The sequence below is a fragment of the Olea europaea genome, chromosome 4 (assembly GCF_002742605.1).
Source record: "Olea europaea var. sylvestris chromosome 4, O_europaea_v1, whole genome shotgun sequence".
NCBI lineage: Eukaryota > Viridiplantae > Streptophyta > Magnoliopsida > Lamiales > Oleaceae > Olea > Olea europaea.
The window spans coordinates 3090839-3117996 of record NC_036240.1 but is presented as its reverse complement, the minus strand read 5'-3'; the positions used below and the strand labels follow the sequence as shown (position 1 = coordinate 3117996).

Genomic DNA, 27158 nt, shown 5'->3' with positions numbered 1-27158 from the left:
GAAGATAGAAACCGCAATTTAAATAGGACTTGTGAAAAGACAGAAACGCATGCATGATATTATTAATTAATTAACAAGCAAATATTTAAAGATGCAATTAGTTAAAAAAATGTTTGTTTACGTTTCGACAAAAATATCACTTTTGTAAATCATTCGATCAATCCCAATGTCTATCGATCTGTCTTTCGATTGTCAGTTCTCTTTAATTAATCCATAAAAATAAAATAAATTAATCATAGTGATATCACGAACTCAATCCAAATATCTGTATGTATATTGTACTCCATGAACGATATCTAATTAATCCATTATTAGATCCTTAACTTGTTTCTCTGTTGATATTAAAAAAATGCTAAAAATGTATGGATAGCTGTTCTTGGAGGAAGATTCGTTGCTTCTGTAAAATACCGATAATTGACAGAAGAATCGTAAGAAATTCAAAATATTATTCTTAGAATCGAAAATTATACATGTACTAAACTTTTGATAAAAATTGTATTCAGCTTATACTTGAGGATCGTACGTAGTGGGCACTGAATTCTGAATTTAAGTAGACAATGTGTAGGTATAATTAATGTATACGTATTATTGTGAGTATTATATCCTTTTAAGTAGAGAATAAGTCATTTTAGCGTGTGAAAAAAGGGAGGAGACGCCGAGGGTTGGTTTTCTTGCAAAGCAACCATATAAAGGAGGACACGTAAGCTCTTTAGGCTTTAGCCATCCACCTCTGCAACCCTCCGGTGTAGGCCCGACCGGCATCTTTATAACCTTCTCGTTCCATCACCATGGGACAAGTATCGCTTAAGGAGCATCATATATGTACACGCAAACATAAAGTTCAAATCATAAAAGGGAAAAAAAGATCGTAATCTTTAAGATAATATAGTTGCGTTTGATATGCAGTATTGTAGAAATATGATACGCAAGGTATTGAATTGAATTGGATTGTGCAACGCATGTCGAAATTAATTTGGACGCTTAAGTTGTTGGTTAATATATGCTTTCTAACTAGTAATGTAATTTGTCGCTATCGACACAATTATCGACCACTCCAATGAAGACATGCGTCTCAAGATTATTAGAAAAAAATGTTTTCCAACACAAATGATACTGCTCTAGACATGAAAGATTAGACGGGATCAAACATTATTAATGAAGGAACACGTGTAAAAAACCTAAAATAATCAATAGAAAGGTTTCTTGTACAATAATTTTTGGCCATCAATGAACAAATAATTAAAGGGAGACACGAGCGAGTGTATCTTGTGATTTTGGCACGGCTTAAGAGCCGTTTTCTAGTCACTGTTGTAAGGAATATTTCAGACCCTTAATTGAATTATTAATCGAAACAAAACAAATTTGCTGTCTCCATGGCCCCTTGGTTTGTCATCAAATTGACCTCACTGCTTTTAATTAACTTCCAGTTTGATAGCATTTGTCTTTTTCTCCTTGCAGAAGAGTTTCTCATAACGAAAGTTATCTTAACTCATCAGTTTCATCTAAAAACTTTTCTAACCACCAAAAACACTTTCAGAAAATTATTCAAATGGGCTCGAAAGGAATTTCTTAATCTCAAGAACAGCTTTTGACTTTTCAAAAACCTGCCCAACAAACCCTTTGCGTTGCATCACACTATTTCAAATTTAGTTTTATGTGACAATTCAAACTTGCAAATCTTGAAATTGTCGCTGAAAAAAAGGTGGCTTCATCGATTCAAAATTAGCAACACAAGAATCACTTCCGGATATTTGATTAGTGATGACATGCAACTTCATAGACAGCAGTATTGAAGAAGGATGAATATAAATTTAGCGACAGTTCTATATTTGTTGTTACATGGGCAGTCGCCAAAAATTAATTTGTCGACGACTCGTGAAAAAGATCTGAACGTATACCATAAATAAGTCGTTCATAGTTAAGACTCCTTGAGAAAACGATCATGTATTACAGTTCCACAAATCCATGAATCTATCAAAATTTCGGCGACGAAAATTCTGAACCAATAGTAGCTGACCCCTACAACAGAGCTGAATCGGATTTCTAACTTAGTTCTTCGTGAGAAGCTTCCTTGGGTCGGGTTTTCTAGACACACGTTCAGATATCTCAAGCCGACTTCAACTTGGCTGATACAGAAGCAAGGTGGGATAGGGTCCTGTGTCCGACAAACATCAAGAAAATTCCCAGGAACCCAAGTGCCTTTAATGTTGTGAATAGATCCAACTGCAAGCAGAAAACAAACATGAAGTCAACCGGACTGAATATGCCACTTAATGCGTTTTAACAAAGTCTATTTCAGTCGGCTAAGAAAACCACTGTCACGAAAATGACGTAGGTTTCACGAACACACAGAATGCATAGTCGTATAGTCCAGAACCCCTTTACCAATTGCAAATGATTACTTGTATCATCAACATGCTAAACTCCATTGCAACAAAACGGAACAAAAATTGAAAAAGAACGTGTATAGAACCAGATACAAACCTTGAACCAGAATAATGCATACAGTAAGAGAACAGATGCAATGCCCAAATGGAAGAGAATGGCAAATGTTGCAGGAACAGTTGACCTCGGCAAATTCTTCAGGTTCACGCGTAGGTGCAAGAGCTGCGGGCAGAAAGATTGCTATATTAGCCATAATCTCAAAAACTACTAAGGAAGATTACAGTGGTAAGTGCAGACGACTATAAAAGGAGAATTCAGAAAACCATTCAAATATGCGAGGAGGAAATTTAGATAAGGTGGTACCCCGGCCAAGAAACCAAAGAATGGCAAAAGAACAAGGCCCAAGAAAGCAAGTGACAGCTCTCTAGGAGGCCTTTTCTCAGGAGCCCTAAAAATGTGAATAATCTCTGCCTTAGGCCCATATCTTGAATATAGGTCAATAGGTTGTGAAGGAGGACGAGCAGCCTTCTCAGGTGCATCTGGAAGATCTAATTCAACATGGCCCAGAGGTTTTAAAATAGAATTCTCCTGAAATAGAAAAAAATAAACACAGATAAATGCATACGTGACATGGACGTGTACATGTGTGTACGTGGATGGGTGGAGAAGGACAAATGTAGCAATTCAGCTTCATGCAACAATTACCATGACAGAGTCTCCAACTGTAAGTTGAAGATCATATTTACCCGACAAATAGAAGAATTTATCAACCAGTCCCAGAAAATCCTACAAGAAATTTAAACATTCAAAATTAGATCTTCGAAGAAATTGTGCAAGCGTTGAAGAGAATTGTTATTGAAGTGGAAGCAAGTAATACATATGGAACTATTCATTAACCATTCATTCAATTTAATTAGTTGTACAAACATGCAAAAGTACTAAGCTAAATAGTAAAACAATACTAACAAGCACAAATTACAATTTAAACATACCATAAAGGTTTAAACAACTTGTGGTTGAGACAATGTTTGATTTTCTAAAATCCCATTGAGCATCTAAGCAGATTAAATTCATAGTCAAAAAAGATTGTTGGAAAAAAGCAAAGGAGTGCTTACTAAAATTATCTCAAACTTCTTCCCAGAGTTGCCCACCACAAAGGTATGCTCAACTCCACTCTCATGTCTCAACTTGAGGAATGCCTGCTTGTAACAGAAATTTTAACACTCCCGAATTGCATTAAGTGTTCTTGAAGAGGCTCAACAAGATGGACTACCTACCTGGTGCGGCTTAAAAGCTTTTCCAAATGGAGTACTCAATTGAAAAGATAATCGCAATTTCTGGAGATGGTTTGCAGATAAAGCAACATCATTCTCTCTAGCTAAATCTAGCCTGGATTACAAAATAAAGAGTATAAAAAATTTGCCGTCAAACTAGTTTCAGAGAAAAAACATCAATGCTAGCAAGAAGCATGGAAGTAAATGAATAAGTAAATAATATCCAAACCACTTGAAAATTCATATTTTTCGCCCATTTAAATTCATTTTTATATTTGCATAATTTGATCAAATTTACTTCCAGAAGTAAAGCTGTCTAAAATCAATTTTAGATAATTAATATGCAATGGACATAGTTACAATGCAGTGCTGCAGACAGCATAAAATTTGAGATTTAGGCCCTGCTTGGTGGGGATTAAAATTAGATTTTTAGTAGATTTTGATAAAAGTTGATAAAATGTGGTTGAAAAGTTGTGGATCCCATGAAATATGTGGTTAAAATTAATTGTTGACTTTGACTTAGATTAAAATCTTGATTTTAAATACCACCAAACAAGGGCTTCAGGAACTATAGTTAAAAATGGAAAAACTGAGCATGGTGATACATTATAATAGTAAAAATAAAATGATGAGACACATGAAACAACCCACAAAATAATTTACAAACAAAAGATAAGGAGGGGGAGTAGAGAATCAACAAAACTGAGTGATAGGTCAGCAAAATGAATCATTTTTAACCGCTTCATTTAGTCCATCACTACATTTATAAGCCGACCAAATACAAACAAATAATTTACAACCACATAAAGCCAAGTTAATTTTGGTCTACCTCTCCCTCTTTCCCCACCTCATCTAAATTGTCTAGGATTGCACCGCTCTTGTAGACAACTTCTTCAGATCTAGTTAGATATGTACCAACCACTGCCCAAGTCATTTTTCGCTTAATTTATACACAGACATCCACCAGTTAGTCTATATTCTCATTTCCTATTTCATCCGTTCTTGTATTGTGATACATCCACCTTAGTATCCCTTATCTCCACAATATTCATTCTATGGAGTCCTTTCAATGGCCCAAGAAAAATAACAGAGAAGAACTCAACTCTATAAAGGGCAAGAGGTAAAAAAAACAATCATACCGGTGAAGTTAGAAGTAAAAATGCTTAAAAGAGAGAAGATAGGAGCAAACTTGAGGATAATGGTTATATGACAAAAAGAGAAAAACGGTAGTAAAGAAAGTACTTTTTCTGAATTTCTATACTCCCAATATCACTGTCAAGTACAGCAATCTCTGCATTGTTAACTTCGATTACTCCTGTTATGTATACAGGTACTTTTGTTCGTCCCCCAGTTATGTATCGTTTCTTATGTTCTGGATCATTAAGTGAAATCTGCCAATAGGGAGCCAGGAATATCAGAGTACGTTAGGTAAAGGGAAGACTGAAACATATAACTGAAAGAGGCTAAAATCAGGCAATAAAAGATGTACCTCAAAAGAAAATATGTACTTTCCAACATCTACATTCTTCGGCAATGTTTCTAGGACATGAACAGCCCGTTCAGGGTCAAACTTGAGTTCCTGCATCAAAGGAATGCAAATTCCTTACAACTTAATGTGTACTAAACATGTATAAGTGAGAATGCTTTGTAGTGGCAGATAAAGCATAATTAGCAATAGAACATTATATACAGCTCTGATTAAATGGGAGCACCTGGTCAATGACAGAAGCATCCTTTGAACCAGAGCTAAAAATCTGCATGAGCTTGACAGATAGAGGTGGGCCAGCAGAACCCAATACGGTGTTGACCCTTACCTAAAACAAACAATGCAGCTAGCTAAATAAGAAAAACATGCACAAGGCAATATCAGTCTTTGATGCTTATTCTGCAATCTGCAGTTCATAATCTATTGGATCGTAAAAAAAAAAAAAAGCACTCAGTTTTGGAGTACTGTCTCTCATATGCCAAATATTTACTTAACACCATGGAAATAAAAAATCTGAAAATAAATACAAGAATTTCAGGAAAAGAAGAAAGGGAAGATATAAAAAATGTAAAATTGCAAGGAATAAGAGTACATGATAATATGATTAAGGTGCCACACCTTAAGTTGGTCTTTCCTGGAAACTGAGATCACGGTAGCTGGAAGTGATAAAATCAAAGGAACAGATACCCTGTACAGTAAATAAAAGATTCAAATCATTTTCAGAACAAAATATAACAAACTGATGCCCACACCAACGAATTCACAACTGGAAGTGAGTAGCGATTATATCCAAGTAACAAGTCCTACTCATTGCAGATCTCAACATATCAATAGTGTACGGTATCAGCCAGATTGAATGGAAATACCTAAGTACCAGAAGCAACTAGCAAAGATTAATCAATGTTGAAACTTGGATTTCTTTGAAATAGTGAATTTAAAGGCATGCATAAAAATAGCATGAAGAGATATTTATACATATAATAGATCGAACAGAAAGTCCTTGAGAGAGCCAGAAGACATAATTTATGTGATTACTCACCTACTGTTTTCCAGGCAAGACAAGGCATCAATTTGGTGATACAAGTCTTTGGCACTGCCAGGAATTTCAACACCAAGGAAAAATTTTGCCAAACCCAATATTTTGTCCCCTGGAAGCTGAGAATTTAAAACCAAAGATATTAGAATGTCAAACAAAGAACAACAAAGAAACATGCTCTAAATGAATAGGTGGCAAAATATATGTTCACAAACGCACATTCAAACTTTCTTGGGTGGCACTTGCGAAAGCAGTAATCCCACGCACTACCGACAAGGAAGCTGAAAGAGGATCCTGGGGCCCATGTGCATCAACAAATTTTTCATCAAAGTAACAAGTGCCATCATCTAAAAATATAACATCAACGTCACATTCTGAAAGGAAACTATAATAATTCAATTTATTACATTAAGTTAACACCTCAGTTACGACAAAAGAAACTACAGGCATGTTGTCTGTTGACAATGTTGTTCTAGAATTAATACAAAAGAAGGCCTTTCATGAAGTTCCTACTTCATAGATACCAAAACTTCATACTTTAACTATGATTTAGAGTTTTTTGAATCAATGAGCTAACTATAAACTATAACAGCTATCAATTAATTCCCAAGCAAAGTTGTGAAGGGTATGACTTTGCCTAATTAAGTGTAGCTTTAAGCCCTTGTTTGGTCGGGTCCCCAATATTTTCAAAATACAGTTTTCTCTCTCTTAACCACACATTGTCCATCAAAATACTATTCGAAAATACATTTTGAGCAAAAAAATGGGGCTCAAACAGGCTCTAAAACATTATTTAGAACTGAAACTTGCAGAAATCTGAAATTTGATAAAATATCAAAGTCAAAAACTAGAGACTCCAGAATGAGCACAGTTGAGAGTTTTAAACATACAGTAGGTACGAACCAAAATAAGCTTACTTCCTTAAACAGCTAATGTGAACAAAGTATATTTTAACTGCATAACAGAAAACTGATACGGCTAGAATTTTCAGTTGCAGAACGTATCATAATCAAAAAATTGATAAGAGAAAAGTAAAAGAAAGATGTATTTATCCAAAAAAGAAAAATGAAAAATAGAAATGTACCATATCTCTCAACACCATCAAGAAGCTTCATTATGTCATTTTTCAGAGTAGCAACCTGGCATGGAAATCAGACTAATATCAGAACGCCAATGATAGCTTCATGCATATTAACCATCAAATGTTCTGAGATAAAGGGACATGCATATGTTTGGGTGTAATGTTATGGAAGAGAAATCATAGGGGGAAAGGAAAAATAACCCAATCATAATGCAGAGAAAGGTTTTTTATTAATGCCGCGATAAACATTACAAGATACATGGCAACATCCATGAACAGAATCCTCTACACCCAAATAAAGGTAGAACAATTCCAATATAAATGAGTGTCATATTGATAAGAAGACGGCTCTATCACAAGAACAGACTGGAATACTATATCAATCATTTAGGCATAACTGGCTGTCTCTACAATTGCAGGCAAAAAGTTAACCATGCCAGTGTCCTTAAACACACTAAGCTCTTTAGAGAGAAGAAAGTAAGAAATATAATACTTACCAGAGAATGATCGATCTCAGAAGATGCCAATGAAACAACTCCAGCCAGGGTCTCAAGTGCCATACCTATTAAATCATAACATTATCAGCATTTACAAAGTAATAAACCACCGTAAGTAATAAAAATTTCACCTCCAGCACAAAAAAAAATGTTCAGCCAGATGAAGAAATTTTGTTTAGTTAGTAGACTTACAACTGAGAGTATCTACAAAAAATACAGTTCATCATAACAAGTATTTACCAGCAGCATAAGTACTAGACTCAGGGTTGTTGGAACTGTAACGCCACCTTCCATCACTTTGGCTGAGAGCCTGCCACAAATCCAGTATCACTAAGTCATTCGCAATATACTAAATACAGAGAATCTTTTAGAGAAAGCATAAAATGTATAAAAAATAATAATTGAGAAGAAACAGACAACATGTGTCGAACACACCTTTATAGAACGAAAAATTCTATCAGCATCACCAAGATGCACATCTACTTCTGAAGTCTGATCCTGTACAAACAAATTAATGAGAAAAGGAAATTGTGCACAGTTTTTCCAAAAGCATCTGAGGTTCACTCATTGAGCTGCATCTCGTGCAAAGGTTCGATTATAAGCCTCAAAAATAAAGCATTGAGTGCCTTGTTAAGGCATATACCTTGGCTCACTGAGGTGCAAGCCCCAGGAATCAAAGCACTCCCTCCCTAATCTTACTCCTTTTGGGCCATTTTTACCACTCCTCAATTTTTTGGGCAGGTTTCTTTCATTGCCTAGAACGTTTTAAGGATATTTTTCGGTTGCTTTAAATGCAGGCCAACCCTTTAAGTAAAGAAGATTCGGTTCCAAAGAGCATAATGAGTAAAATTGGTTTACCTTTATAAGCATTAATCCTCCAATGGAGTGGTAGAAATCAAAAAGCGAATTCGCAGAATTTACAGAATCTTTAAGTCTAGACACAATTTCCTGGCGAAAAGTATAAATGTGCATCAATGCATTATATAACAGAAGAGAGTGATTTTTACACTAAAAGCAGGAACACAAATAGTTTGATCATACTGCAAAAGCCTTGTCATTTAACTCGCATTTCAGTATCCCATTAACTCTTAACGCCTGGAACAAATCCTTTAGAGATGATGAGGTGGACGTAAGGGCGTCAGATACAGATGCACAAACTGAAGTCCTCGTGAGAGGCTCTTTTTCAATTCCAAGAACCTCAAATGTTCTTAAAGCCTCGTATGTCTCTTCCAAGCTGAAAAGGAGTAAATCACGTGAGACATTCAACCATCTTGAAGAAAGAAAATTTCAGGTTTCACCCTATTAACAAGAAATGTGAAATCCAAAGTTGTCATTCTGCATGTAACGGGGAAGACAGGGACAGTATCAACTTCATAATTCATGTACATTTCCAATCAGAAAAACAAGAAAGATGAATTCTTCCATTCATTTTCAATCTTAAAAAAAAAAAAAAAAAAAAAATGAGAAGAAGCAAATCTGGTTTCCAAGTCATTATATTACCATATAGACATCTAGTAATTGTATTACCATATTACCGTCTAGACATCTAGTACTTGTATTAAGTTGATATTTGGATTTCAAATGGAGTAATGATCACAAATTCGTCCAACGTTTAGTTTTTTTTTTCCTCCGATCCTATCAACAACCAAACTAATCAATTACACCAAACACCATTTGTTCTTCAGTCATGGAAAGAAAAGACATCAAACTGCCCAAACCAGCAAATATAACCCAGCACAGGCTCAATAGATAATTACAACAAAAAGAGCATAGAAAAAGAATTACAAAGAGGATTTATCTACATATAACGTTTATTAAGAAACAAATGGGTTTTGGGAGGGTTTAAAATTGACCTTCCAAAAGATCCATCGGAGGAAGAGAAGAGTTCCAATGCAGCAGATCTATGTGAGTCAGATATCGGATTAAAGATGCCAGCTGAATCGCAGATCGATACAATTGATGCTAATAACACCGAAGCTAGAACCAACAAACCAGAATTTCTGGCCATTGCTGGTAATGAAAATTTATAAAATCAGGTAGGTAAATTTATGATAATTGATTCTATTGAAACCCTAGAAATTTTATAGATTGATATCAAGAACTCTGATCAGTGTGGAGGGGGAAGACTCGGTTCCCAGTTACTGTACGCAAGTCAACAGTAGAGAGAAGATTGAGTGAGCCCAGGATTTAAAATCCAAATGTGCCCTTTTTTTTTCTTTTTCTTTTTTTTTCTGGGAAGAAACGAAAAATTTTCTATTAACGTGTAACATTATTATAGTGGAAAATGTGGTTTTGAAAAAAAAAGAAGAGAAAAATATATTAAAAATTTAATAGCCATTTACAAAATTCCAAACTTTTAAATTGCAAAAATAGAAAGAAAAATAAGAGGATATAATCGGCAATAAACAGAAAACTATGGGTACATTTGGAATTTAACCTTGGCTCCCTCAGAAAATTAATGTGTACCTCTTATTATTCAAGATTAAGATATTTCTGTGATAGAAAAACTGATGCACCAATAGCCTTTTAGCATATTTCCATTCATGTCATCAAGGCAGAGTAAAATTGTGGGGCAAATTAAATTTAAAAAAAATTACAAAATCTGTATATTAAGCAAGCGCAAAAATCTCAAAATGAAAACTCAAAAGAGGCAATTATTCTTTTATCCAAAAAATAATAAATAATAAATAAATTAGTCATTTAGCAAAAGAAAATGAAAAAGTAAACTCGTCGTCACCAAAAATTTCTTGATATACCATTTTTATTTCAGACTTCAAATTACATGAGTTTCTCTTGCCATAGCTTTGTTGATTCTTTAAAGTTCAAAGTTCAAACCTTTTCCACTTTTTCTTATTTTACAATTTACACAATATCTACGAATGACAATGTGCAAAAAGAAATAGCACAATGGAAGCCCTGGACGGTGAAAAGTCGGAAAAGGAAAAAGTGATGGAAAAGTTTTATCGTTGTCAAAATACTACATTATCCTTTGGTTACTATCTTGAAGTACAAAATTTTAATTGTGGGCGCCAAATCGTATAATTAAAATTCATTTAATTTGTTAACCAAAAATTGAAATTGAGAGTATGACAGCTGACTTTAGGGATGTCAAACGGGCCTAGCGGCTCGACCGCTCGGCTCGAGCTCCACAAATGATGAGCTCGAGCCCAAGCCGAGCAAGGGGCTCAATCCCACAAGTCGTGGGTCGTGTGCCCACAAGCCATTTTTGACGAGCTCGTAAAAAAATATGTAATTTTTTTTTAAAAGTCAAATCGTACAAAATTACCAAATTTTTTTTTTAAAATACAAGCTCGTAAGCGGCTCATGGACTCAGCTCTGCCCGCGAGCTCGCCCCCAAGCAATAAGCCGAGTTCGACTTGTCTTTCACGTGCTCGGCTCGCCATGAGCTCGAGCCGAACTCGTGGGTTAAAGGGCCGAGCCAAGCGCATCCCTAGCTGACCTCCATGTCTCCATATTATATTTGCCCATGCTTGTCATCATGAAGAGAGCTCCTCTTTCCATATGTCAATAAGATCGAAACAGTTAGGTGACCGACCTATATTATCGAATAGTGTACTGACAGTGTCATCATATTCATGTTTTGTCTAGCATCCTACCTGTTACGTGTTGACACACTTGGCCAACCCACTGGGGCCTATGGCCCACTCATGTCGAACCACGTGGCACTCCAGCCGAGGTGGTATGTATGGCCGAGGCCCTTCATGCCGAGGCCTATCTACCAAGTCCCTTGTGAAGGTAGCCAAGGCCATGATGCGAGAACACTATGAAAAGGTAGCCAAAGCCCTAAAGCGGAAATATTATGTGAGTGGCCGAAGCCCTGAAGCCGAAGCAGAAGCCTTGGAACCATAAAGGAGCATCTTCCATGTTCACTTCTCCCAAGAGATCTTCTACATAAGGATCTTGTTTAAATGATTGATGAGACGTTTGTCAGAAGTGTAAATGTTAAATCTTGTCACTAATATGGGGGTTCTGCTTAAGCAATAAATGTGCAGCAAGTTAGCAAATCAAGAATAATGCCTATGATTAGATGTTTGAGCTAAGGAGATGAGGCCACATGCCTCCTCATCCAAGGGTCACCATTTCACATGTACTACTATATATACTTTCCTTGCATAATATTAAAGGGCTAATGCAATAATCAATATAAGGAACAACAATTTACTCAACTCTCTCTTATTATCTCGCAACACAATACGAATTTACACATTTTTACATACACATTTACAAATATCGATTGATAATTATTGTACAATCGATCTATGAACATCTCGCTGGATTCCAAACGTTCTCGTCCCACGCCATTGAGCTACTCCCATGTCCTTGATCTGTCTATTTTAGACCGTCCACGTGTCTTTGCGTGTTGAACTTTCACTTACGTGTGCGCAAGTGGGTCCGATATTTGTTGGCAACATATTCTAGAGTCAACAGATTGACGCCGTCTGTGGAAAATCATACTATAACCACGAACAACCTTGTGGTGAAAACTTATTGAAAAGGAATATTTGGGCATCCCCTTGAAAAAAGATTTGTTCTTGAAAAAGAACAAGAAGAAGCCTCATAACTTAGACAAAATTTGGAGTCAAAACCTAGGGAAAAAATGAGCACAGAAGAGGATATAGCCCCTAAGACAAGCAGCTGTCCTAGCTGTGCACCGCAGGACCCACCACCATTACAAGAGAGGTGGTACGAGAGCGGCCACCCAGAACTATAGGAGGCGACTAAAGAAGAGGCCCTTGATCAGGCCCTCTCTCTCAAGGAAAAGGCCATGAATAAATAGGCCTTCAGCAACGAGAGAGGTTGATGAAGCGGCCCTTGATGAAGCCCCCTCTTTTACAAATGAGGTCATGCCAAAGAAGACCCCTTCAAAGGGGAAAAACTATTGAAGTGGCCCTTGATGAGGCCCCCTCTATCAAGGAAGAGATCATAAATAAATAGGCCAGTAATGAAAGAGGTTGATCAAGCGGCTCTTGATGATGCCTCTTCTTTTACAAAAGAGGTCAGGCCAAAGAAGACCCCCTTTAAGGGGAGAAACTATTTAAGTGGCCCTTGATGAGGCCCCCTTTCTTTGAAAAAAGAGGCTATTAGAATGAAGACCCCCTGAAGTGGGGAGGCAGTTGAAGAAGAAGCCCTTAATGAGGTCCCCTCTATTAAAGAAGAGGCCATGTAAAAGTAGGTCCCCAGTAAAGAGAGAGGTTGATGAAGTGGCCTTTGATGAGGCCCCCTCTCTCGAGGAAGAGGCCATGAATAAATAGGCCCTCGGTAACGAGAGAGGTTGATGAAGTGACCCTTGATGAGGCCTCCCTCTTTGAAAAAAGAGGCTATTAAAATGAAGACCCCCTGAAGTGGGGAGGCGGATGAAGAAGAGGCCCTTAATGAAGCCTCTTCTCTTAAGAAAGAGGCCATGCAAAAATAGGCCACCGGTAAAGATAGAGGTTGATGAAGTGGCCCTTGATGAGGCCCCCTCTCTCAAGGAAGAGGCCATGAATAAATAGGCCCCCAATAACGAGAGAGGTTGATGAAGTGGCTCTTGATGAGGCCCGCCTCTTTGAAAAAAGAGGCTATTAAAATGAAGACCCCTTGAAGTGGGGAGACGGCTAAAAAGGAGGCCCTTAATGAGGTCCCCTCTCTTAAGGAAGAGCCATGCAAAAATAGGCCCCCAGTAAAGAGAGAGGTTGATGAAGTGGCCCTTGATGAAGCCTTCTCTCTCGAGGAAGGGGTCATAAATAAATAGGCCCCCAATAACGAGAGAGGTTGATGAAGTGACTCTTGATGAGGCTTCCCTCTTTGAAAAAAAAAGGCTATTAAAATGAAGACCCTTGAAGTGGGGAGGCGGCTGAAGAAGAGGCCATTAATGAGGCCCCCTTTCTTAAGGAAGATGCCATGTAAAAATAAACCCCTAATAAAGAGAGAGGTTGATGAAGTGGCCCTTAATGAGGCCTCCTCTATCAAGGAAGAGGCCATGAATAAATAGGCTCCCAATAACAAGAGAGGTTGATGAAGTAGCCCTTGATGAGGCCCCCTTCTTTGAAAAAAGAGACTATTAAAATGAAGACCCCCTGAAGTGGGGGGGCGGCCGAAGAAGAGGCCCTTAATAAGGCCCCCTCTCTTAAGGAAGATACCATAAATAAATAAGCCCCCAGCAATGAGAGAGGTTTATGAAGTGGCCCTTGATGAAGCCCCCTCTTTGAAAAAAGAGGCTATTAAAATGAAGACTCCCTAAAGTGGAGAGGCAGCAGAAGAAGAGGCCCTTAATGAGGCCCTCTGATGAGTGCTCTACACTCATGATATTTATACCACCTAATTTGTTATTTTGCTACTCTTGAGAGTGTTTTAGAGCCTTTTAATATGTGTTTTGATGTTGTGATGTAGGTTGATGAAATTGAAAGAAATAAGCAAAAGTTGTCGAAATTGGAGAAAATGGACAAATTGTAAGAGATCCAAAATTCGGGGACTAAAGTGCAAATATTGAAAAGTTGTGTTGAACCTCGCAATGAAGGTCCGAGAGTTCTAGGAGTCAATTTTATGAAAAAAATGATGTCAAAGAGATCAAATTTCGTCAAAATATGATCACAAATCAATTTCCAACCGAAAAGTTATGCCTCGGAGTTTTAGTCTCATATTGAGACACATTTTTATCATAGCAAACGATCAGGTTGATGAATGATGCCTGAAGAAAAGTTATAACCCTTTGAGTTTTCTTTCCAATGCATCTTGAATCATCTCGATTGGACATCGGATGCAAAAGTTATACTAAAAACACTGAAGGGTGTGCAGTCTGCCATTTCGACCGAATCGAGCGCCATAGCGCTCATCTTGGGCACCGCAGCGCCCATATGACTGAAAATTAACAGAACAGGTGGCACCACAGCGCCCATATTTGGCGCCAAGGCATCGAATATGCGGGAGAACGCGTTTTTATGTTTTTAGATTCTTTTATTGGCCCAATTCAACCACACAGTTTGAAGGAGGCAAAAATTGAAGAAATCAAAAGGAATGATGAACAACATCAAGGAAAAAGATTGAAGATCTACTCGAAAGACTAGTTTTTTCTATCCTTTTCCTTATGTTGTTTATTATAATTTGTATGATTTTCATTTATTATACCATGAATTAAACAATTTATCTAGGGGTTTAATGTAACTGAATCAAGATTATGGTTTGATGATTTTATAATTATTTCTTTGATTTTCCCGCACATATTTAATTGTATCATGATTTTAATGTTTTCAATTGCCTAATCAATAATTGGATGATTTCATACTAGTCAATTTCGATGCTCGAGAGAGTGGGAATTTAGGCGTGATCATAAAAGTGATACAACATAGAACTTATAGGTTTCGAAAGAAAGTATAAATCCGTGAACCTTACTCCATAAAAGAATCGGATATTTATTAAATTCTTGATTTTCAATTTTGAACAGAGATGTTAGAATTGGAATCTAGGGGTTAATTTCTAATCGGTGCTTGAGAGAGGGGGTTAGAAATGCATTAGGATTCTTACTTTTAAATAGGGGAAAATTAATTGGAATAATTTGAATTCGTTGAATCATAATTGAAAGTTAGGTGAAATCAATCCCTAAACCCTCTCATTTGATCATTTGTATTCTCAAAATTTGTCACATCCAATTACGTTTGTTTAGTTTAAATCGTTCATTCATAAAACATCAACTCAATCATACATTCATCTAAATAAAATAGAAATTACATAATTATAGTACTTAGTGAAAATTAAATATAATCACTGTGAGTTCGACACTCTTACTTCAATACTATATTACAAAACTTGACACTGTACAGTTGCAGTTAAACCACGTTGCATAAAACGAGTGGCTGCCCCTCTCTTAAGGAAGAGGCCATGCAAAAATAGACCCCCAATAAAGAGAGGTTGATGAAATGGCCCTTGATGAGGCTCTTTTACAAAAGAGGTCATGCAAAAAAAGACCCCTTCAAAGAGGAGAATCCATTGAAGTGGCCCTTGATGAGGCCCCCTATTTGAAAAAGAAGCTATTAAAAAAGAAGATTCCCCAAAGTGGGGAGGTAACTAAATAAGTGGCCCTTGATGAGGCCCCCTCTTTCAAAAAAAGAGGCCATGCAAAAGAAGTCCCCTTGAGAAGGAAGAGGCTGTTGAAGAAGTGGCCATTGATGAGAACCCCTCTTTAAAAAAATAGGCTATTAAAAAAGAAGACCCCCCGAAGGGGGGAGGTAACTAAAGAAGTGGCCTTTAATGAGGCCCTTTCTAAAGAAAAGGCAATGAATAAATAGGCCCCATGAAAAAGAAGAGGCTTCTAAAGAAGTGACCTTGAATAAAAGAACCCCCTACAAAGATGAGGTCTCTGATGAAGAAACCATGATGTGAGTAAACTTGAAGAGGTGGTAATGCTTGGAACATGAGACTCAAATGCTATAAAAGGACTAAAAGCGTACGAAAATGTGAACTTGGGGGCTGACATGTAGATGTTCCCAAAGATGAAGGACTGTGAATGCAATTTTATCAAGGGTACATATGATCGAAATAAAATGACAAAATATGAGGATCAAAATATACAAGATCGAAAGTTGATGGACCTTGCTACAAAAATACTGAAGGACTTGAAGGCAATTTTCATATTTTGCTTATATACAAGCATGAGTTTCCACAGGCTCATCATGTAAAGCCTTATCCTTGCGTATGCTTTGGGCTCACCATATGATGCCCCATATTTTGCCTATACTTCAGCACCTCCACTACCTAAGACTTCATTACTTCAAGTTAATTTATAAGATTATAATAGTTTGAGAACTATTAGCGGGATGTTTATTTTCCACCTGGTCAGACATGTTAGCCCTTGAAAAATGAGCATTTCCTAACCTCCTTCGTGATATCTTTATCCCTCACCTCTGACTATCGAGCTTAGCCATAAGACATCGTTACTCCGAGGCTGTTTGTAAGACTCCTATAGTTTGAGACGAGCCACCAGCTTGATATTTCTTTCCCACTTCATGAGATGCCTCACTGTACGAGTTATTGCATTATAGCAACTGTCTATCTTTAAGAGTTTTGCTTCTGCCTTAGCCATGTTACATCTACTTATCCTCGAAGAGCTTATATTACCTCTACATGGATGAACCATCTACCATGTTGGAAGCGTCGACATCTCGGAGGAGAGGTCAGGATCCCATCTCTGGGCCACCTCGCTTGAACTCCGAGGTGCACGCCACTTGCCTCCCTTTGGTGAGGTTGAACGCCAAGGGGAGAAGCCTCAATATGGATGAACCATTCACCATGTTGGGAATCGTCGGCGCCTTGGAGGAGAGGTCAAGATCCCATCTCTGGGCCATTTTGCTTGAACTCTGAGGCGCACTCCACTTGCTTCCCTTTGGCGAGGCTAAACGTCAAGGGGAGAAGCCTCAACATGGATGAACCATCCACCATGTTGGAAATCATCGGCGCCTCGGAGGAGAGGTCAGGATCCCATCTCTGGGCCACCTTACTTGAATTCTGGAGCGTACGCCACTTGCCTCCTTTTGGCGAGGCTGAACGCTAAGGGGAGAAGCCTCAACATGGCTGAACCATTCACCATATTGGAAAGCATCGACGCCTTAGAGGAGAGGTCCTGATCCCAATTCTGGGTCACCTCGCTTGAACTCCGAGGCGTACGCCACATGTTTTCTTTTGGCGAGGCTGAACGCTAAAGGAAGAAGCCTCCACTTTGATCAATCTCCTTTATCCATTAATTCACAAGGCTCAATCGCTACGAGCTCCACGCAGCTCTACCTTTTCAACTGACCTACCAAAGCCGTTAGAATGCCAAAGTAATCCAATTCAGTTGAAAGGTTGTTCAGTTTAAGCATCCATTCAAGTTACAAAGTTATCAAACTTAAGTACTTCAACTCACTTGGACGTCACAACTTGCTTAAGTTCAATCTGAGTTGAGCCATTGTTCATGTGGCTTGAGTTATAATTTCAAGTGATTGGAGTTAGGATGTCAAGTTCAAGTTACTACTTGAGTTAGTTATCGGGCCATTCTTAAGTTCAACTACTTAACGAGGCCAATGCACTTGGAAGAAAAACAATATATGATGAAGATAGATTACATTGATCTTCAATCAAGATTACAAAAGGTGGGTCTGAGGCCAATACATTGATATAAACTGAAAAGTGATTTACACTAAGCCCAGCTAATGGTAGAGGTGCCTCGACAGTAGGTGCCTTAGCAGCTTGAGCCTTAGAATCCAGCGATCACAAGCCTCACAAGTTCGGTTTCTCAACTACCTCGGCTTCTTCATCACAATTCTGCCATCATAAGCCTCGCAAGTTCGATTTCTCAACGACCTCGACTTCACCGCACAATTCTGCCATAATAAGCCTCGTACGTTCAATTTCTCAACCACCTCGTCTTCATCACAAATCAGCCTTCACAAGCCTCGCCGGTTCGATTTCTCAATCACTTCGACTTCTTCATCACAATTCAGCCACCACAAGCCTCGCAAGTTCGATTTCTCAACCACCTCGGCTTCTTCATCACAATTCAGGCACCACAAGCCTCGCAGGTTCGATTTCTCAACCACATCGGCTTCTTCATCACAATTCAGCCATAACAAGTCTCGCAGGTTCGATTTCTCAATCACCTCGGCTTCATCACAAATCAGCCATCACAAACCTCACAGGTTCGGTTTCTTAACCACATCGGCCTCTTCATTGCAATTCAGTTTTCACAATCCTCGAAGATTCAATTTATTCAACCACCTCGGCTTCTTCATCATTCATCCACAACATATCATTTCTAACTCCAACCATGATATAAATATCTATACTTGGATTTGGGAGACTATTATTTGGGATTCAAAAATTCTTTCAAATTTTACCCCCAACTCACTGACTGGACCTCATTAAAGTTCATGCATTACATAAATGATTATACTTGGACTTGGGGGATTATTGTTACGTGTTGACACATTTGACCAATCCACTGGGGCTATGGCCCACTCATGCTGAACCACGTGGCGCTCTAGTCGAGATGGTATGTATGGCTAAGGCCCTTCATGTCGAAGCCCATATACCGAGACCCTTGTGAAGGTAGCTGAGGCCATGATGCAAGAACACTATGAAAAGGTAGCCAAAGCCCTAAAGCGGAAGTATTATGTGAGTGGCCAAAGCAGAAGCCTCCAAACCATAAATGAGCATCTTCCATGATCACTTCTCTCAGGAGATCTTCTACATAAGGATCTTGTTTGAATGATTGATGGGACATTTGTCAGAAGTGTAAATGTTAAGTCTTGTCACTGGTATGAGGTTCTGCATAAGCAATAAATGTACAGCAAGCTAGCAAGTCAAGAATGATGCATAGGATTAGATGTTTGAGTTAAGGGGATGAGGCTACATGCCTCCTCATCCAAGGGCCACCATTTCACATTTACTACTATAAATACTTCTCTTGTGTAATATTAAAGGGCTAATGCAAGAATCAATATAAGGAACAACACTTTACTCAACTCTTTCTTATTATCTTGCAACATATTACGAGTTTACATATTTTTACATATACATTTACAAATATTAATTGGTAATTATTGTACAATCAGTCTACGAACATCTCGTCGGATTTCGAATGTTCTCGTCCCGCGACATTGATCTACTCCCACACCATTGATCTGTCCGTTTTAGACCGTCTACATGTCTTTGCTTGTTGGACTTTCGTTTACATGTGCACGTGTAGGTCTGGCATCTATTGACAACATATTTTGGGGTCAACACTACCTATAAGTGTGTGTTGGTTGTTTCAGGTTTTGCCGACTGAAGAATGAAAAGAAGGCTTCTTGGGATGCAAAATCTTGGGGGCCAATCTTGTGATCCATGAGAGAGAGAGAGAGAGATTTGTGCGTCCAGACTAGGCTAGGGATCCTTGGTTCACACCACTCACTATCTGGAAAGGGGCTTCAGCAATGGACAATTCCGTCACTAAAAATTTTACAATCACATAGTCTTTAGTGTCACAAATGTTAGTGACGTGTGTAAAGTCATCATTCATTTAGCGACAAAAATAGTTGACACAGCACTACGATGGACACAGGACTTTGGCAAATTTGAGGCATTACGTTACAAATTAGCAATCACGTGAATTCATCACTAACCACTACAATTCGTTCATATAAAATATTCGTATTTATCGCACTGACTAAATTTTTGTATGTAATTTAAAATTTATCCCCCGTTTGATAACAATTTTTTAGATTTTTTTTCCTCTTACTCATTTTTAATCACACATTTTCAGAATAAATATTATTTTTACATAAACCCAAAAATTTATCATATTTTTAACTACACATTTTCCAAATAATAACTATTTCAAAACTCATTCTTCTCAAATTTTTTTTATTAAAATAACTATCAAACAAAGCCCGTATATAAAACCAAAACGAACAGTAAAAAAATTTGAACTGAGCAAAATGCGTTGGTTTAATTACTAATAGGATAAAATGGTTCCAAGATTCTTGATGCAAATAAGATTTAACCAACATTTGGAACCGTTGTTGACATATAGAAGAGAAGAAAAAAATGTAGGACAAATGGAGCATGAAATCAGTAAATATTAGCTCGACTTTTTGCCGCATGGAAGAGCATTGTGTCTTTGAAGACAAATATTAGATAAATTATGTTGTGCTTGGGCGAATTACTTTGATATATCTTGCTTTATCTCTTTCTACTCCATTTCTATTTTGTTATTTTGTTTTGATTGGGCCAGTCGATCTTTGACTACAATAATTCCATTATGTTATCGTTTATCAATGCCAAACCCAATTTTTTGGTGTTAAGATGTTTGAGTGCTCCATCTGGTATTTTTTATTTGCTTCTTAGGTATTCATGTCGATATGATAGCTTATGTTCCATATTGTTATCATTCGAACATATTCTTGCCTATTTATGTTGTGAAGTCTAATGAAAAATGAAGACAATTGCATTTCTCTTGCTTTCCAGTGTAATGATTACTTGAAGGGGTCGATCCTATTAGGCGCGAGAAGTTGATCGAACTGCTTGTTATTGATATGCAGCGGTAGATGCACAATGTTTTTTATGGTCAACGATGTCGAGTTTAGATCTACATGGGTCTTCCTTTTTGTCCTGCTTGTTTCACAAAATATCACTATTGATCTAGATGTCATAGCTAGGTTGGATTTGCCAGAATTTTTTAGGGAAAATGTGAGTAGAATTAGTCCACAGTTTGGTTCGCCAACTCCAAACAAACATTTTTGGTGTTAAGATGTTTGAGTGCTCCATCTGGTATTTTTTATTTGCTTCTTAGGTATTCATGTCGATATGATAGCTTATGTTCCATATTGTTATCATTCGAACATATTCTTGCCTATTTATGTTGTGAAGTCTAATGAAAAATGAAGACAATTGCATTTCTCTTGCTTTCCAGTGTAATGATTACTTGAAGGGGTCGATCCTATTAGGCGCGAGAAGTTGATCGAACTGCTTGTTATTGATATGCAGCGGTAGATGCACAATGTTTTTTATGGTCAACGATGTCGAGTTTAGATCTACATGGGTCTTCCTTTTTGTCCTGCTTGTTTCACAAAATATCACTATTGATCTAGATGTCATAGCTAGGTTGGATTTGCCAGAATTTTTTAGGGAAAATGTGAGTAGAATTAGTCCACAGTTTGGTTCGCCAACTCCAAACAAACTTGGTTGATGTCAAACCACTTTAAACTAATCTGCTTGCATAAATAAACAAATAGAAAAATAATCTGATGATTAGGGTGTGCACGTTTGTCAATGAAGCTCGAGAGAGAGAGAGAGAGATTAGATTAATATTCAATAGTGATTGGGCGGTTGTTGCTTATTTCGAATTACGAAGACAGAATATTTGCTTCATCAAAAATAAAATATGTTGGAGTAATTAATTCAATGTTAAAGATAAGAATGTGAAGGAAAAAGTTGATAATACAAGTATAAAGGAAATTGCTATATCTACATCAAGATTTATATAAGAGATTACATAATACTCATATGGCACTCTATCATTTGACAATTTAAAATTCAGCTAACTTTTTCATCCATTCTTTTCCCTCTACATCATTTTCGGTAATCGTTTATGTACTATTTTTATATACAAATAACAAAATCCAAGTATAAAAGAAGTAAAACTTAAAAATTTTCTTGTAATTAAAATATTGTGTTACTAATCAAAATTGTGGTGTGAATATAATTATTCATTTTTTAAATAACAAATGATAAAACAAAATTTCCTTTTTTTTTTTTTAATAGTGAATACTCATATTCTATTTTCAAGAAGGAATAAGACTATCTTGACAAGAGGGGCTATGTATATAGGAATGTCCCTATTGGCCAAAGGGTCAGGGTCAAGGTTGAGGTTGAGGTTGAGGTTGAGGCCGAGATCAAATTTTATAAGTTTTTCATTAAAATCTTTAAATTGATAAGTCACAAAAAATTGTAATTACGATAATGCCACTTCTATAAAATTATTCATAGATTGATGGAGAGAGAGAGAGAAAAGTAAAGCTATTCCTACATTACTGTGTACAAATGGATAACATGGGAGAGGGATTTTATAATAAGAGCCAATACCAATTTGTGATTATATTAGTTTGTAAGGAAAAATGAGGATAGGCAAGTATGAAAATAATAACAACAATAACCAAATTTCGGGAAAAAAAAAATAACAAGCACAAGAGGGAAATTCACTAATTCAATAATGGAGGATTATGAAGGATTTATCTGGACCAAATTAATAAGTTGGATAATTGTTCAATGTTAATATGTGTTATACAAAGGGATGTTAACGAGTTGAGTCGAGTCGGAACAAGTTTTTTTTTTTTTTTTTTTGCCCTCGGCCAAAATATTAAGGCTCAACCCGAGCTTTTGCCTTGGGCCTTATCGAGCTGAGCCAAGTCGGGCCGAGCTCAATTTCTGAATTTTTTTAATATACCTCTTTGCTGTATTTTAGCTACCAAATAGGCAACTAATTTTTTTTTTTTAATATGGGTCAGCCTAGCTCGAGCCAACTCCAAAAAATGAGGCTTGGCCCGAGCCTTGGCTTGAGCTTCTTTCTAGCCGAGCCACGAGCAGCCCAAGCCTGATTATCATCCCTAGTTATACATCGCATATTTATAATCAAAGAATATTCAGGGCCGAGCTCAATTTCTGAATTTTTTTAATATACCTCTTTGCTGTATTTTAGCTACCAAATAGGCAACTAATTTTTTTTTTTTTAATACTAGCTCGAGCCAACTCCAAAAAATGAGGCTTGGCCCGAGCCTTGGCTTGAGCTTCTTTCTAGCCGAGCCACGAGCAGCCCAAGCCTGATTATCATCCCTAGTTATACATCGCATATTTATAATCAAAGAATATTCATTAACAATCTAGGATAATATAATACAATAAAGAGCCTAATATAAAGTGGAGTCTTAATAATATAGGTAAAATCAACGATAGAGTATTTGAGTTGAAATGGAAATCCAAACACTGTCAAATCACTAACCTTCTTCTTATCTGCCATGGACTCTTTCTAGACTTTTTCAAATCACACCTCCAACTCCCAATTAAATTTCCAATATAATCCGGCTCACACCCAAAATTCTAACAAATCTTTACCTTGAGACAAATTTTATTACAAGAAACAAAAATTCAATTTTCAACAAAAATTTCCGCCTGAAAACAAATTTCACTACAAGGAATAGAATTTAACTCTTAAACAAAAAATCTCCAACAAAACTCTTCACTTCTTCCACTAAAACCCCTAAGGGCAAACTCAATAAATGTCAACTGAATACAAGCACTACTTTTATCAATAAGATTAACTCGAGTACCAAATTTGCTTGAATTATCACTACGAGCAACAAAGATCATAACTAACTCCGTCCGAATAACAAATTTTGTTCTATTTACCATCATGAGCAACAAGATCATAACTAACTCCACCCAAGTTAATGCTTATCAAAGCGTAAATAACCAAATTTCCTAAAGTCTAGTATCTCTTTTCTTCAATTTAGTGACCGTAGCATCAAATGTGATTATAGAATCCTGTAAGGCATATAACTAGGACCTTCTCTGCCCCTTTATCATAACTCAATCCTTATGTTGCTTCTCCTCCAATGTCTAGACAAAAATCTGGTGTTACGATCCAAAAGTAGGAATATCGAACTTGATACTTGTCGTGTCGAAAAATCAAACCTCGATTTGAATTGATCAAACCTTGCTCTAATACGAAATCGAATTGTTTCTCCTAGGAACTGTTGAACCTAACTCCGATACCGTTTGATAGAAAAAACGAGTCAATACTAATTTGTTATGATATTACTTTGTTACGAAAAACAACAATAGGCAATATGAAAATAATAACAACAAACTCAAGATTTAAGTGAAAACCCAATTTGGGAAAAAAATCACAGGTTGAAGGGGAGAATTCACTAATTAAAAAATGGATGATTACAAATGATCTCTCAATACCAAACTAATAAGTCAGACAATTAGTAAATATCAATAAGTGTTGTACCCTGCATATTATAATTAAAAATAAATAAATAAATAAATCCCCAACACACTAAGAGAATATATAATGAAGAGTCTAATATAAAGTGAAGTCTTAACGTAACAAAAAAAAGCCAATAATGGAATACTTGAGTTGAAAAATGAGTCCAAACTATTGCCAAATCGCGAAAACATTCTCCTTATCCATCTTGATCTCCTTCAAGATTTCTTCAATTCTCACTAACAACTCCCAATTAAATTTCCCATAGACTTCAGGGTCTCAACTAAATTCTAACGAGAGAAAGAATAAAATAAGAATAATATTATCTAACACCGGATGGTGATAGATGCCAATTTAAGTAGCTACACTTTATATGTTTAATTAAATAAATGAGTCATGTGATTTTACACTTAAATGAATATATCATTTAATACCATGTAATTATCATCTGGACCGATAATGATGAATAATATTACTCTTATAATCATCAAGTTTATTTTATTTATTTCTCTCTTTTGTGTTATATATATGTACGGTATTATGTATACAATAATAACATTACTCGAGAAAAAATAATTTGGAATATAGTACTATACTCCCATTGATGGTCACTATTTTGAAAATTATGATGTTTTGGATATTGAATGTGATTAAATAGTTGGAAAAATTTAAGTGCAAATTATTTTTATTGTAAAATTAAATTGAGTTTGAGAATTAAAGAGTTATATTTTAAAAAAATGATGTAGAATTAAACCATTTTACCAGAAAATGTTGTCAGGTTCTTTGACATATGATTTGTTGATAGAGTATGATTGGATGTAAAAATTTACTGTTTTTTTATAAGATGTTACGTGATATTATGTCAAAAAATGTGACAAATATTTCTAACAATGTAAGGAGGTTGAAATAAAAATATGGGCTATGTCATCAATCTGAATGTCTGCCCCCACTCACGCACCCTCTACGCCCCATATCCAGTTTGCTCTTTCTTAACCATACATACCACTGTTTTTCTCCCTTAACTATTTCAGTTCCTTTTATTTTTCCTTCGCTCTACTACCCCAATTCTAGATCATTTTTCTCCCCGAATTTCTTCCCCATAATCATCGTACTCCAACTAATCCCACTTCCTTTGTAGAAACTAAACAAAGAAACAGTCACTTTCTGAATTTCAATAATATCTGTTTAGAAATTGTATGGTTGCGTGTAATTTTTCGATCAATGAGGATTGATTGTAATTTCTTGATTTGAGTTTCTGTATACGTTCAAGTATGTAGTTGAAGAATCAAAAGGGAAACTTTTTGATCAATTGATTTCTTGGATCCAGGGTGGGGGACGGTGACGTTTTGGAAATTTTGTTTTTGGGAGGTGGAGGATTTTTATCCTAATTGCTGGATTTTCATCGGCTGTAATCTGGGTTTCTTTTTTTTCATCCTGAGCTGCCGTTGAAATTGGAGAAAAGAAATTACGTTGGGGGTGCTATTGGAGTTTGGGGAATTACTGAATTAAATCAATTTCCATGGAGCATGCTGTGGGTGGAAAATTTAAGCTTGGGAGGAAAATTGGGAGTGGTTCATTTGGTGAACTCTATTTAGGTAATTTTTTTCTTTATACATGAGACTTGTTAATTAAATGAGTCTATTTTTATTTTACTTTTGGTCTTTTTATGTTACTGTTAAGGGATTATTGTTCATCTTGTTGGATCATTTATGCATCATTGACACAGGTGTGAACCTACTAAATGGGGAAGAAGTGGGCGTCAAGCTGGTATGCTTATTTATTTATTTATTTTTTTACATCTGTCATTGGTCTTGCTTGTGTTGTTTAAGGTCCAGGCAACTCATTCCCTTGGACTGATTTATTTGATAACGTGTAATGTGTCATGTATAATGGGCTTTTCATTGTATTATCAACATTTGAAGCATTTTTGTATTTTTTTTAATGATACTGGATCTATGGTTTTACTTAAAATTTCTTAACTATATAAAATTTATAATCCTGCATGTAGTGGGAAAAAATAATTTGGATGAAACAAGAATAATAGAGATGCATGAACAAATTTAGTTCAATCTCTCGTTTTGTAGGACAATTAGCGAAGTTTGTCAACCACGGCAACAAACTTTCAGCTTAACAACAACGAAATCCTAACCTGTACATGAAATTTGATCATGGACCATTTTTTTCGTAACTACTACATTTTAGAATGTGAACTTGTATGCTGTGGCAAACTGTGACCAACTTGTAAACACTAAACCTTTCTTTTCTTGATACGTGGAGAAATTAGTAGTCATCACGTGCATCTTTCTTAGTTATGAAGATAATGCTTTTCAATATGACTACTTAGGTTTGACTCATAAAAATCTCTAAACACTCGTGAAGAAGATGCAAGTTATAGCGTAAAACTTGAGAAGATACAAGTTAAAAGTATTTTTTATAAAATTTTATGATAATCACTTATAAATTTATTATTATTTTTTTATTATTATTATTATTATTTTTAATTGTAACTACTGCAATTACCAGGAATCTGTGAAGACCAAGCACCCTCAACTTCACTATGAGTCAAAAGTCTATTTGCTTCTCCAAGGAGGAAGTAAGGCAGTCTCTCTCTCTCTCTCATTTGCAATTCTGGATAAGATGGGAAATAAGTTATGGCTAACAGCATTCTGATTAACAATAGTTTCTATAATTTGATGCTGTGATATTTTTTTTTTCTAGCAGCATATTTCAGCAACCCTTAGCCATTCTCGACACATGTTACATATTTCCGCAAAAATTATTTTGCAATCAAAGGAGAACTGAACCATTAACCTGCTCTTCTAGCTTTATAAACTATGGAGTTAAATGATGATTTGAATTTTGAATTTATTTATTTTTTTTTTTTTTTTTTTTTTTTAAATTTTC

General features: G+C 36.3%; 2 protein-coding genes across 2 annotated transcripts; one reads left to right on the top strand and one right to left on the bottom strand.

Annotated features, from left to right (window-relative positions):
* Positions 1 to 1787: 1787 nt before the first annotated feature.
* On the bottom strand, positions 1788 to 9945 carry LOC111393300 (dolichyl-diphosphooligosaccharide--protein glycosyltransferase subunit 2). Its single transcript, XM_023018761.1, has 19 exons — positions 9613 to 9945; positions 8801 to 8993; positions 8618 to 8707; positions 8195 to 8257; positions 8000 to 8069; positions 7760 to 7824; positions 7266 to 7320; positions 6401 to 6528; positions 6185 to 6300; positions 5764 to 5833; positions 5372 to 5473; positions 5149 to 5238; positions 4902 to 5050; positions 3663 to 3774; positions 3501 to 3584; positions 3091 to 3171; positions 2749 to 2973; positions 2485 to 2607; positions 1788 to 2223 (listed from the first exon to the last, which is right to left on the bottom strand). The coding sequence occupies exons 1-19, from the start codon at positions 9765 to 9767 to the stop codon at positions 2107 to 2109; spliced, it is 2088 nt and encodes a 695-aa protein (XP_022874529.1). The 5' UTR covers positions 9768 to 9945; the 3' UTR covers positions 1788 to 2106.
* A 15236-nt stretch (positions 9946 to 25181) lies between these two features.
* Positions 25182 to 27110, top strand: LOC111393299 (casein kinase 1-like protein 10). Its single transcript, XM_023018760.1, has 3 exons — positions 25182 to 25849; positions 25981 to 26021; positions 26778 to 27110. The coding sequence occupies exons 1-3, from the start codon at positions 25774 to 25776 to the stop codon at positions 26922 to 26924; spliced, it is 264 nt and encodes an 87-aa protein (XP_022874528.1). The 5' UTR covers positions 25182 to 25773; the 3' UTR covers positions 26925 to 27110.
* The last annotated feature ends 48 nt before the right edge of the window (positions 27111 to 27158 follow it).